General features: G+C 36.3%; 1 protein-coding gene across 2 annotated transcripts in view; it reads right to left on the reverse strand.

The window, feature by feature from the left end:
• Nucleotides 1-13,348, reverse strand: part of GRIA4 (glutamate ionotropic receptor AMPA type subunit 4) — a 257,199-nt gene that overhangs the window by 66,039 nt on the left and 177,812 nt on the right. For both annotated transcript variants that reach the window (XM_063305838.1, XM_063305839.1), the window contains exons 6-9: nucleotides 11,015-11,173; nucleotides 8,846-9,013; nucleotides 5,513-5,617; nucleotides 119-229 (exon numbers count right to left, since the gene is read on the reverse strand). In XM_063305838.1, the coding sequence (XP_063161908.1) occupies nucleotides 119-229; nucleotides 5,513-5,617; nucleotides 8,846-9,013; nucleotides 11,015-11,173 (543 nt within the window). The remainder of the gene's footprint in view (nucleotides 1-118; nucleotides 230-5,512; nucleotides 5,618-8,845; nucleotides 9,014-11,014; nucleotides 11,174-13,348) is intronic.

Consider the following 13,348-nt stretch of genomic DNA (forward strand, 5'->3'; position numbering starts at 1 on the left):
ATTCATTTGAAATAGTTAACATCCTAAAGATTACTTCCTGAATTCTACAAAAGTGAACGTTTAGTGGACAATGAGGTAAATATTTGGCTTCCCTCAAAGACTAGAAAAATCAACTTACCATAATTGTAGTTACAATTACAGTTCTGTTCTCAAGAGCAGATGTATCATTGCCCATTGTAGGCTCCTGTTGAATCAAAACTAATTTATCCATGTCATTCCAGTAACCAATCTGTAATAAACAAATGCAAAAGCTAAGTTTCTATTCATTGCTGATGAGGTCAGCCATGATTGTTTGTTCAAATGCAGTTTATACTTCTATTGGCACTGACACAACCCCCCACTACACTATGCTTCATGGGAGCCAGCAGCAAAACAATTTGGGCAGCAGTAGGCAAATACTTTGTGTCCTGGTTGTCTTTTTGGCCCAACTGAGCTTGATGAGTGGTCCTTTTGCAAGATGCAAAGAAGCAGATTTCACAAACAGTAAGTGCAAATTCTGTCCTGACTATTCAAATATCCTCTTATCCAGACAATCTGCAAGGGTAATTTAAAATTGGTCACTGTAAACTTTGTTGGAATGTGGAAATATGGTCCAACCCAGAATGGTCCTTACAATATTTCTTTTGGTACCCCTTGTACATCTACCTTTTGAATCATAGCTTTTGTAATATGTATCATCCAGGTATAAATTAAATCTGAGAATCTGAAATAAAACTTTTATTTACTGTCACTGTGGGAACTAAGCTCTATTATATCCATTTTAATTCATACTGAGAGTCACTGTCTAGATTGTTTTGCTTCTGGTTTAAGGCAGTAAACTTAATTAACCTTTCGATACAGTATTCAGTGCTTGATTTTGCATGATGGCACTAAAAATATCTGGGTTTTTCTAGTTTGTTTCCTGTCCCTTGATCTGTTCTTGGTGCCTTTCCTCTCTTCACTGGATACCTACCAATATTTTCAGGCACAGGGTTTTTCATTTTCTTGTGCACTTTCATTTCCTTGAATGTCTACAGCAGTGTTCCTCAACCTTGGCAACTTCAAGATGTGTGGACTTCAACTCCCAGAATTCCCCAGCCAGCATGGTGGCTGGGGAATTCTGGGAGTTGAAGTCCATACATCTTGAAGTTGCCAAGGTTGAGGAACCCTGATTTACAGAATGTCATTACTCTGTATGTCCAAGACAGCTTCATTCCCTCTGAAGTACCGAGAGATGTAAGCCTTTCCTCACAATGGGATAGAAATAGGGAGCCATATGACCATTTGAAGTTGTTAAATAAACATAAATAACAGGTGGTTATTTTTCCAGTAACCATGATAAGAACCTAGGGTTCCATAAAAGTGTTTATCAGGTGTCTTTTCCTCTTTTCCCTTATTTCCTTAAGTACTCCTGCCTATGTTCTTATATCCTTGGGGATGCAGAAAGGGCTGAACAGTGCTTCATTCCATATCATAACATTCCAAATCATATTTCTTTCTGTATTCTACAGAAAGATCCAATTTTTTTTAAAAAAAATGTATTCTACAGAGCTCGTAAGTTCTACAAGTGGCTCAGCCTGTCACCAATCCTCATCACTACCTTTTTTTTATTCCATTATTGGAGCACACTGTAATTTACAACTTCATTCAAGATCAAGGCCTAGATATGACCCTGAGGTGGCCATAATCCAGGATATTCTGTTTCTACTATATTTTAAAATTATTTTTTTATATATTATTCATTTTATGCATTTTATTTGTTTTATGGTAAGCCACCTAGAGTCACATTAAAGTGAGATGGGTAGCTATATAAATTGAATGAATGAATGAATGAATGAATGAATGAATGAATGAATGAATGAATGAATGAATAAATAAATAAATAAATAAATAAAGTAAGTATACTTGGCCACCAGCAATATCAATACAAAATAAATATAAAGTAAAAAAGAGAGTAAATGCGTTATAAAGAAGGGTTGGTCTACAAAGAAATAAAAAGTAATCAGAACTGAAGGTAAATGTTGAAGAGATTTCCCAACCTGCTGTCTTCCATAATTCTCAACCAATAATTGATAGGACTTTCCAGTCTTACAAAAATTAGAAATCTTACAATACTCAGTCAGCAAAGAAGAGAAAGCTGTTCTAATTATATATAAATTAATAAATAATCATCATTAAAGAGAATGGAAGTCAGAATAGAAAGATAGACATGATGCCAGAGAAAGTGGTTTTCAGAGGTACAGACAGAAGTGTCTACATTCAAAGAGTTAGCTCTGATTTAGTGAAATCAGCCCCATGAGGTAGATTAGACCATGAAAACAACTCCACAGGAAGAAACTAAAACTACTTGAGATTATCTATAATACTTGAGATTATCTATAATAATACAATCTTGCAAGTCGGATTGTACTGTGCCTCCTCTTCCTTCTTACAGATCAGTAAAATAGGGGGATGTCTGTCTCAGTTGCTTCCAAATGTTATCTGGATGTTGTTAAAAACACTTTAGCCCCTTTTGGCCAGGCAATGGATTTTGTGTATCTCCATCAAAGTCATCTTCCTTACTCACTATATAAGTTGAGTAATATGGAAGCCATTAAAGAACTTAAGGTTGCCTCTTTTCTTCAGTGAGCTGAAAAACTGTACACTCAGTTTCATGTTTTACTGTCGAAATGCACAAATACATCTTTCAAAAATTATTTGCAAAACTAATGACATGTTTGGTTATCAGAACCAAGTGCAAATCACTGGATGTTCCAAACAGTCGCATCGAAATATGTACAGTATATTTGAAAAATATACATCTAGCATCATAGAGTTAGAAAGAGCCATTTAGACCATTAAGTCGAGTATCTCACTGTCCTACTGCAAAATGATGTATATTCTCTCTCTTTTTCTCTCTGAACATAATACAGATACTGGCATTTCAAAAAGTTTCATTTAAAAAGAATATAATGGAGATCTGTGACAGCCTGCTTCCAATCACATAGCCAGCCAGAAATCCCAAAAGACACCTTGTGCTTGTTATCCGGTATGTAGAAGCTGAGAATAAGAGGTAGCTTAGTTTTGCAAAGAAAGGTCTATTTCATAGGAGAAGGTGGGGTGGCTGCTGAGCTGGCAGAAGTGAAGTCCAAAAAAAGGGATCTAGACAGCACTAGCTGTTGAAGCTGGTTTGTTTCAGTAAAAAAGCAATGAGGGCTGGTGGCCTGAAGTGGGCAGAACACTGTTGCACTGCTGAAGTGTTGCAAGTCCGAGGAGAGGCCTAGGCTCTCAGAAGAGGAACAGGTCACCATCCAAATAAGAGTGTCGAAGATTGGTGACCAGCATATTACAACATATTTTATTGTAAACTGCCCAGAGTCCCTCTCTTGGGGGAGATGGGCGGTAATTAAATTTGAAAAATAAATAAATAAATAAATAAATAATAGCTACTCAGAGCAGAGGGTTCTGGAGGTAAAGTAGAAGAGACAGAGGGAAAGACATGTGCTACAAGCAAAAGAAAACAGTGCTAGTCTGTGAGAGGGAAAAAAAAAGTGCTGGCCAATTTACTTAGCCATTTTTTAATCTCTAAATAGAGGCAGTCTCTGGAAATAGAGCAGTATACACCTATATCAAACCCACATTATAGTATGCAGATATATACCATTAGAAAATATTTAAGCTGTGCAGTAGAGGGGAAAAGTTCCTTTTAGAATGCATTTTAAATCTCAAGCCACGGCTTCATTCCTCCCTTGCTAATTATCAGTTAAAACAGCCAGGAGAAGGTGGGAGAGCCCAGGTTCAACTCTAGCTGCAAATAGCCTTGCTAATGCTTGCCCGGAAATGTGGTTGAAAAGGAAAGCAGATGCTATTTGTCTTAACAGAAGAGGAAAAAAGTTCCCAAGAGCAGTTTTGCACAGTATCTTTCATCAAATTCAGGAACTCATTAGGGAAAGCTAATTAAAGTATTAACAAAACCAAAAATAACGTAGCAGCCCTTGATCAAACTGAACGATCTATGAAAACCTAAAAGGCTGAGACAGATTCAGATCAACACATACATCTTTAGTATAGACTCACTTTATAATATTTACTGTACTGTACTGGGATTATCTTGACTTAAAAATACTGTCTGTTTCTAACCATAGAACTGAAAATGTATATTTTGGTTTAAGGAACTGGCTGTGACTTGATAATATTTTCTTTTGATTTTCACAGGAGGCTGTGTGTTCTAGTCCTGCCTTAGGCGTGAAAGCCGGCTGGGTGACCTTGGGCCAGTCACTCTCTCTCAGCCCAACTTACCTCACAGGGTTGTTGTTGTGGGGAGCATTAGGTATGTTCCCTGCCTTGAGTTATTTATAAAAATAATAAAGGAGAGATAGAAAATAAATAAAACAAAATAAACAAAATAAACGTAGGTGAAAAAATGCTCCTTCTTCTGTGCCATGATCCAACAGGGAAAATAAAACAAAACAGCAATCACTGTGTTTATGAAAAACAGAAGGGGTAAACTGGGCAGGCAGATTAGGAATTTAATTGTAGAAATGAAGACATGTACCACTGGGAATGTTCCTTTAAAAGACAGAAAAAAAGGAGGGGGAGGGTTTGATAAAAATACATGTTTTCTGCTGCCCTTAAATGTTCTAATGCATGAGAAGAAAAGGAATGTCCTGAATTGATATTGCTGAAGGAACCATAAATCATAGTACAGAAACCATAGGAAGCAGGGATATTTCTTGGCAATAAAAGTAAAAGCCTAAAACTTTGTTTTCTTTTTTTTTTCTTTTTCTGATGACCTATCCTTGATCAGAACATTGATGTCAGAAATGAAGTATTGGACTTTGGAGGTCAAGAATTCTAATGTCTGATGTCTGACTTAAGCTTTTGCATTAGACAACCAACAACATAGGATAGAGCCAAATGAAAAAGGATTAATATGTTTAGAGTTTCTATTTTAAGTCACAAGAATAAAGCATCCAAGCATATTTGAAATATAAGCAGGAAACTCAAGTTTCCTGTGTTCCAGCAAGTCATAATCTCTGTGAGCACAGTCAAGAGATTATGTCCTCTGATTGGACTCTAATTACGAATGAAACTGGAGACCGGATATTATTCCAGGTCTCTTATTCCAAAACTGCATATTCAAAACATAAGGAAATCAGTTTACTGAAACAACTGAAATGTCCTCAACTGTTTATGTTTTGCACAATAATGAGGACAAGCTAGCCAGCTATGTAACTACAAAATTTTACTTCTACCTTCCTTTCTTTTTCTTTGTACTTCTAACTCAAAGCTTGTTTTTTTCCCATTGTTATGAAAAAAAAACCCATAGCAAACAAAGGGATCTGCCCTTACGACAATGAAAGATGCTGTGTCTTGTCATATGAAAAACTGCATGCTTATATTCTAAAAAAAATGGATATAAAATGGTTGGTACTGCAAACATAAGTGAGTTTGTTAGCTAAACTGAGTTTTATTAACCATTTCTGTCAACACACAGACACACATGGATGAACTAAATTAATTAATTCATAATTAATACTGAACTAGAACACACCTTTTGAGGACCAGTGTTCTTCAGTTCAAATACATCCATCGAATAGTTGACTCTGCGACCGTAATGGTCAAATTGAACATTTCCAGTCAGTCCTTGTATTCGAACCTTCACATTGGAAATAAAAGTAAAACATGGATTAGTAATAAAGAGCTTATTCTTTGTAAGATATTATATAGAAGTGAACCTGTTCCACAGGACTATTAATTAAGAGACATTTTAATTGTTTATTCTGATTCATTTTTCCTCCACTAAAGCTTCTCCAAAGTGTGTCTTGATAAGGATCAAAGAGAAGAAAAGCTTAGCAATCTCTGTGTACTTTTGGTGTTTAAGACTTTGTTCTTCAACAAACCTTGTGAGGGCATATCCACCCCACTCCACCCCTAGAAACTGAGTTCAGACTGGGCCCAAAGCAACAGATGAAAATGTCAGATCTGTATCAGTTTCTCTTTCTCTCCTTGAAATGTTAAGGTGAGGAATGGTCAGTGCACAGCCCATGGATTATGTGCAGCCAGTTTTTAAAATCACCTTTAGATACCTCAGGATGAAAATTCAATAGCAAATTTCTGATACCACTCCCTACCAGTTTCTGTTAGGACACTAAAGATTTAAGGAAAAGGAAAAAAAATAAATAAAAATCTCTGCCCAAATATTTGTTTTCTAAAAAAATCAGAAATGCTCCAACCAATTTTATAACACAATGGGATCACCATCTCACTGCATTGCAGCATTCAGTTGTCCACAGTGTTTGACAATGCAGGACTATAGTTCTCCATCATACTAGCCAATGATGTAAAATAGGAGGGGAAAAAGAATAATGTGGTGTTGGGGCAGGATAAATTTCCCTAGATAGGAAAATGAATTTTTTATAGTCTCTTCAGTTTTTATTTGTTCCCTTTCCTCTTCCTAGTCCCAACTATTTCTCTGTGAAAAGAAAGCCTAAATAATCTCAGTCTGGATCTGGAAATTTCTAAGTCTCTGTATTCATCAGGATGTAGAGAGCCCTGTCATCAGTTGAAAAATGCCTCTGTTTTATTTCATTCTTAAATGGTAGAATAAAGCAGAAAGGTTTAAGGATTCTTTAGAATTGTGAATTATATGGAGCCACCCAAGTTAAAAAGACCTTCTGGGTGGCAGAAATGCATTTGGCACGCAGCATAACAAAAATATAAAATAATTCTTAGACAAAAATATAAACTTTTCATTTCCTTTTATCAATGGGATGTGAAATTAACTCAGATATGTTTTCTGCATTCATCTCTATCAGCAATAATTCACTTTCTTTTTTAACTCATAACTTTGGGGAAAAAAATAACCTGGCTTCTGTTCAATATGGAATGGATTAATATCGTCCACTCCAAGAAATGGTTATCTTATATATTTTATTTAGTTGTTTGATTTATATCCCATACTTCCTCAAGAAGTTCAAGGAGGTATACACGTCAAAGTCTTGTTCAGTGTTTCCCTCATCAGAACTCCTCAAATAGGAGTCTTGGGCTGAGAAAGCATAACTGGACTAGGCATACAGGGCATTTCTATCACTGAGAGTGAATCTTCCCAATCTTAACCAAACAGCTGATGCGAAGCAGAAATAACATAAGCCAAAGAAGAATGCTTTCATTCTCTACCAAGTTAATTTAAACAAAGAGCCAACCAGCAGAACTAATGTTCTTTGCACTCCAGTGAATTTTACTTGAAGGGCAAATGCAGAATGAACAGAGGCATCTGCAAGGACTGACCCTTTTGTCAAAATGAGAAAAACAGCATCATATAGGTGTGATCCATGCACAAAAGGGGTAGAGCTTGTGCTGCATTGTTCTTTTGTCATTTGGTCCCCCCCACTCCCACCCCCAGCCCTATGGATGCACAACTACATTTCATTCTGTTTGTATCAGTGGTGGAAGTATGTTCAGGCTGCTCATTCAGAAACACAGGCTATGAAAACATGGTCCAACATGTTGAGTTGCCTGATTGCCTTCCATAACCCTGTTCTGAATAGCTTGTGCTTCCAAATTTCCTTGGGTAGTTGCATATTTTATTTATTATTATTATTCAAATTTTGCTACCGCCCATCTCCCCCAAAAGAGGGACTCTGGGCGGTTTACAATAAAATTAAAACTATAATAATAAACAATTAAAATCCTATAAAAATAAAACAATTTACAAATATAAATTGTATATATTACAAATATAACTTTTAAAACATATATCAATGAGGTGAAGGGGAGCACTGTTATTTGAGCTTCTCGAAAACTACTAATGAACAGCTATGGTGTATGTGACTGATAAACAATTGTACTTGAACCCAACATGCCTTTCAGCTTTTTATTTCTCCATTTTCAATTGTGAATGTTCATTAACTCATTGTTGTCAGGATAAATGACATAATAATTGAAAAACAAACTAAGTATATTATAGACTACATAAATATACAAGAAATATTGGTATGTCCATGTAACATAACTGCTTCAAGACCTGTGTTGGCTCTCCATAGGCTTGCAGGTACAATTTAAGGTGCTGGTTGTCACTTTTAAAGCCATCTCTGGCATGGGGCCCAGTTACTTGCAGGACTGCTTATCTCCAATGGTTTCTGCCCTTCATATTAGATCTGGCAGGATAGTCATGCTCCAAGTCCCCTTTGGTGAAATGATGTTGCCTAGTGTCAGGGCCAGCCTAACAACAATGTCGAGTCAGTGTAATCCAAACTCCAGTTCTTTATTGCTTTCATCATACAGCCAGAATCTTGTCAGACTAAAGCTAATCTAACTGACCTAAGGGTAAATAACCTGGAGACTCTAGGGCGGAGCTAACTTGAACTTCTTAACTTTCCCAGCAATGGTCTCTGGACTGTGAATCCTCTTATCTGCCTGGAATGCACTCCCTCGTTCCTGGGAATCAGCAGCAGAGCTGAAATCCACCACAACTAGTGGGACCTCAGGAGCATGGTTTCTCTGTCATGGCACCTGCCTTATAGAACAGCCTCCCCCCAACTCTGCTGGTCTTCAAGAAAATGGTGAAGACCTGGCTTTTCCCCAGGCTCCGTGGCTAGGATGTTGATGGAGCTGGCACAGGGTGTTTGGTGGATGAATGTGAGTTTTATCGAGGCCTCAAAGTTGTTTATTGTTTTAAATGGTATATTTTTTGAATTGGGTTTTAATTTTGTTCACCACCCAGACTTCCTTCTCATAGATGGGCAGTTATATAAGTCTGATTAATTAATTAATTAAATATAAAAAGTAATCCCATAACTGTTTGGCAGTTTAAATGTCTGTGGTATTTTCCAACATAGCAGCTGACACAAAAACCAACCAGATGTAACTCTTGCAAGAACCACACCTGTTTCAGTGTCCTCTCCATGTCAATCCCTTGGCTCCATGGTGCAGCTGGATTTGCAAGACAATCCCCAGCATTTCCTCTTCGAGAAATATCTATTTTCTGCCTTCGAAGATTTCGGAAAGTCTCAGCCATCACAAGTACTCCATCGTAAGTCAGAGCAGAGGTATACTAATCAGAAAGAAAAATTGTACATCAGTTATACTTAGTATTATAAGTATTAAAATCTATCAAACCTTTGATTCCTCAAGTGACAAGGATTAGTGAATGCAAGCTGAGAAAGATTTCTTGATAAACAAGGATGATACGATTGCCGCATTCTTGGCACATTACTATACAGTTTAATTCTGAACTGATATAGGTCTAAAAGGCTGCAAAAAAGTTACTTTAAGGAATTACAAAAGGACTGGACAAAATGGAAAGTTAGACTTCCCATGAAATGTACTTTTGGACAGAGGAGAGTGGATCCAAGGAGAAAGAGTTAACCCTTTCCAGAAGGCAAAGCCAGTAATAAGACTTTATGACCTGTCCCTGAGACCAGGAAACCTCCTCAAAGTTGCAATACTTGATTTTGGAGATTGCATAAACAAACAGCTATGAACAGATAAAGAAAGAAACCCAGAATAATTATAAGAAAATGAGATATTTGAGAATTCTTAATTAAATAGCCCATGGGGAACCACACACACAATAACAAAACTCTTTCAAACTCTATCCACTAATGGAGCTTAAAAAACTTCCCCATAACTGGAAAATGTTGTTTGACTCACTCTCTATTTATCAGAAGGACAGTTTGTAATAACTCCATCTTTCTTGGTCAACAGTGGAGTGAAGACAACCAGAAAATGTTCGAAAGCAGAATTCTATTGAGGGTGGTTGATGCTCAGTGGCATGAGATCTCTGCCTTTTGTGCAGAATGAGCTATTTTTTGCTTTGTGGAGCATAATATTCTGATGTATCTTCTTACAACTTCTTCCTTTTTAAGAGGATGCCTAAATACTTCAATTCACCTACTGAAGACCTTAAATAATCTTCAGATACTGTATCTAATTTTGTTATTGTTTTTCTCCAGAATGAATATGAGGAGGACAACATTTGATAATATTCCACTAAGACCTGTGAAATTATTAATACACATTTTGCACAGAATAGAGGCTGGATGTAGCACTACTTCTTGATGAAGAATGCAACTTTCTCTTGATCGACAGATAACTCATTTTCCCCATCGTTTTACCAGACATGAAATTTATTTATTTATATACTACATTTGTATAACTGCCCATCTCACATAGTGACTCTGGGTGGCATACATAGGAAAACAAAATATATAAAAACTGTTAAAACTACAACTTAAAATAAACAAGATAAAAAGAATGCCACTTAGGTGGTGGTCCTTCAAGAAAACTCCTATGAAGAATGAATCACTTGCATTCATTGGGTAGAGGGTAATGTCTGAAGAACCAAGTTCATCCTGAGATGAGAAAATGAGGTAACATCTGCAGTGAAAGAACTGAAGACCTGCCTTGAGGGTTCTCCAACTAACAAACAATTCTCCATTTATTCATCCTGAACTTTAACCTGCCTTTTCAGGGTATTGGACATCATATCCTGTTCTAATATGACTGGAGAAAACTATGGAACATAAGTTGAAACCAATGCTGATTATATCTTCAAGTAAATTTCTTTGGTAGCTAAAATGAAATAGAATTGATGCTAAAATACTATTGGTAAATCATTTTGATAGATTACTTTTCATTCGCTATGATTCAACCTCCAAGTGAGGAATGAGATCATTCTGGATCTGGATGGAGCCCCAGTCTGTGTAACAAGCATAGAATGATTATCAAAGGCATCATTTGCTAAACTCCATTACATCTATAACCAGAAGAACTAAGGCTAATATTACCACCAAAATTATATTTATCTTGATGCTCTCGGTTTGATCAACATCATGATAAAGAGCCCCAGACGGGAAAAACAAAATATGAAGATTAAGCAGAAGAGTGGGAACCTGATTAGAACATAGAAATCAACAGAAGTAAAATTTTAAAGACAGAAAGCATTAGCAGCTGATCTTTACAACATCAGGCAGTTACTTATGTCAGCAGCATACAGTACAGATGAAGTCAAGCTATGTGGATGGTTATTTCAGATTTTAATGTAGACAAGAACCTTAGGAGGAGTTTCTGATCCTGGGTATTCTCTCTGGTCCAGTTTCTTCCACCGTTGCATGAGTTTAGCAACCATAGGTGTACTGAAGTCCACTAACTGAAACCCTGTGATGTTGGCTCCCCCATGCATAAACCTCTCCAGGGAAATATCTTTGAACCCCTGTGAAAATAAATTTGCATCATATTTTATTTTCATCCAGCATGTTATTAAAAATTTTTCATTGATTTTAGTGATTATAACTTTTAAGTAAATAATTCATATTTTATTATTCATCTATTTTAACCTGTTCTTCAGATGTGTTTAAAATGAATATAATTGTTCTAATTGCAAATACAATATAATTTATTTACTTATTACCTATTTATATATACATACTTTGTATAATTTTACATTGATATAAAGCTAGAGATGGATCCACATGGACTCATATTTAGCACAGACCATTGAAAATAACTAGTTCCATTGTCTTCATTTTTCCCTTAAGGGCATCCCAGAGGCCATGAGATCTTTCAGATCTCCCCTCTACGGATGGAGAGAAAAGTCTGTATTGAAATATTCTCTGCATAGCCACTGCAGAGACTTTTGAGACATTTATTTTCTGATCTTGGAATTCTGACGTTAGAAAATGGGACAGAATATGGTGTTCGGCACTTGTCCCAGACATGTCACAAACTGCCTACCATACATCAATGTCTTGCTGTAGGCTAGTATCCTGGTTTTAATGGGAGTGAAGCAAACTGCTTGAAGGAGGGAAAACAGATTGTTCTTCCTTTGTTCTTGCTTAGCATGAACTGGGAGGTTTTGGATCTATCAGATGCTTAATCATTCCATTGCAAGCCATCTCATTCCAACCCAACAGCATTGCAATTACCAATTCAAATACACATAAAAATAAAATTATTATACTAGAACTATCTACTTAACTACAAATATCTGAAAATGAGTTCACAGTGAAAAAAGAATAGTGCACATCGTCTCTATGCTAGCAGTTGTAAAAAGTAATTAATAATCTTTTTTACAAACTTATCCTCACAACTCTGATTTGCATAAACAGGTCAATGTCATCATCACTGCTGTGTGTCTTATTATTATTTTTTTAGGAGCAGTGTTATAAAGAGAAGGGAGAAACTTCCCCCAGTAAGATGCAATGATTTTGGCACCAATAAATAGATTGACAATCACTTTATAATTCTTAGTGTCACATTTAAAAATGCATCACATATAAAATACTAACATTGTGAGTAACTTTTAGGGATATTTCAAAAAGATTCACTGACATTCTCTTTACTGATCACATCATTCATTTCTCCTTATTCTACAGTCATATATTGTTTTGATGTAGGGAATAACTCATTCATGTAATGAGTTTGATATAAAGATATCCAATATATAACTTAAGCTTTAAAAATATAAAAGTTAAAAAAAATCAGAGAACAGATTTTTTTTCATTGATTATTGTGCAGATTGGTTCTTTGGAAAACGCAGAACAATATGTTTTCTATTTATTTAATATATCCCTCAGCTGCTTTTCAAGACCATGGTCTTCTCAAGATAACTCACAATTCAAAACCTTACTTTGTATTATTTTTATTTAACTTCTAAACTATTTGAAATTTAGTTACTTAAAATGAAATACAGTATACAGATTAAATATTTAACAGGAGGAAATATTTTAAAATATTCACTTCTGCTTTTTGCAGGAAAAGCTGGCATTTGCGTAAGGAGTACTGAAGAATTAGGTAGAACTTTTTTTTTCTTTTTTTCCACCTGTTATGGTTGGGATGCTATATTTTGCTATGGTAAGAACTCTCAGAGGTTGGGAGCAGATTATTGTTATAATTAAAATCAATGAGATTATGCTAACATTTGCATAACATTTATGCCAATAAATTCAAGGTGGTATACAATTTGCATAAAACCTAGTAGACATGATATTAACAGAAAAAGGTTTGGACAGGAAGAAGACAATAAGCAAATGTAAAACAAGTGTATATACTGATTATATTCATTCATTCATTCATTCAGGCCCTGGTCTGCCTGCCTTGGGGGAGGGGGGGCGCTGAATCAGTACCAGGGCCTGATGGAGGAACTATAGAGGATGTGGAAAGTGAAGGCCAAAGTGGTCCCAGTGGTGGTAGGGGCACTTGGGGCTGTGACCCACAAGCTGGGAGAGTGGCTCCAACAGATCCCAGGAACAACATCAGAGCTCTCTGTCCAGACGAGTGTAGGGCTAGGAACAGCTAAGATACTGTGCAGAACCCTCAAACTCCCAGGCCTCTGGTAGAGGGCCCGAGGTTGAGGAAGACACGAACCACCCATAGGGCTGAGAAGGGA

This window comes from Candoia aspera, chromosome 5 (assembly GCF_035149785.1).
Source record: "Candoia aspera isolate rCanAsp1 chromosome 5, rCanAsp1.hap2, whole genome shotgun sequence".
Taxonomy (NCBI): Eukaryota; Metazoa; Chordata; class Lepidosauria; order Squamata; family Boidae; genus Candoia; species Candoia aspera.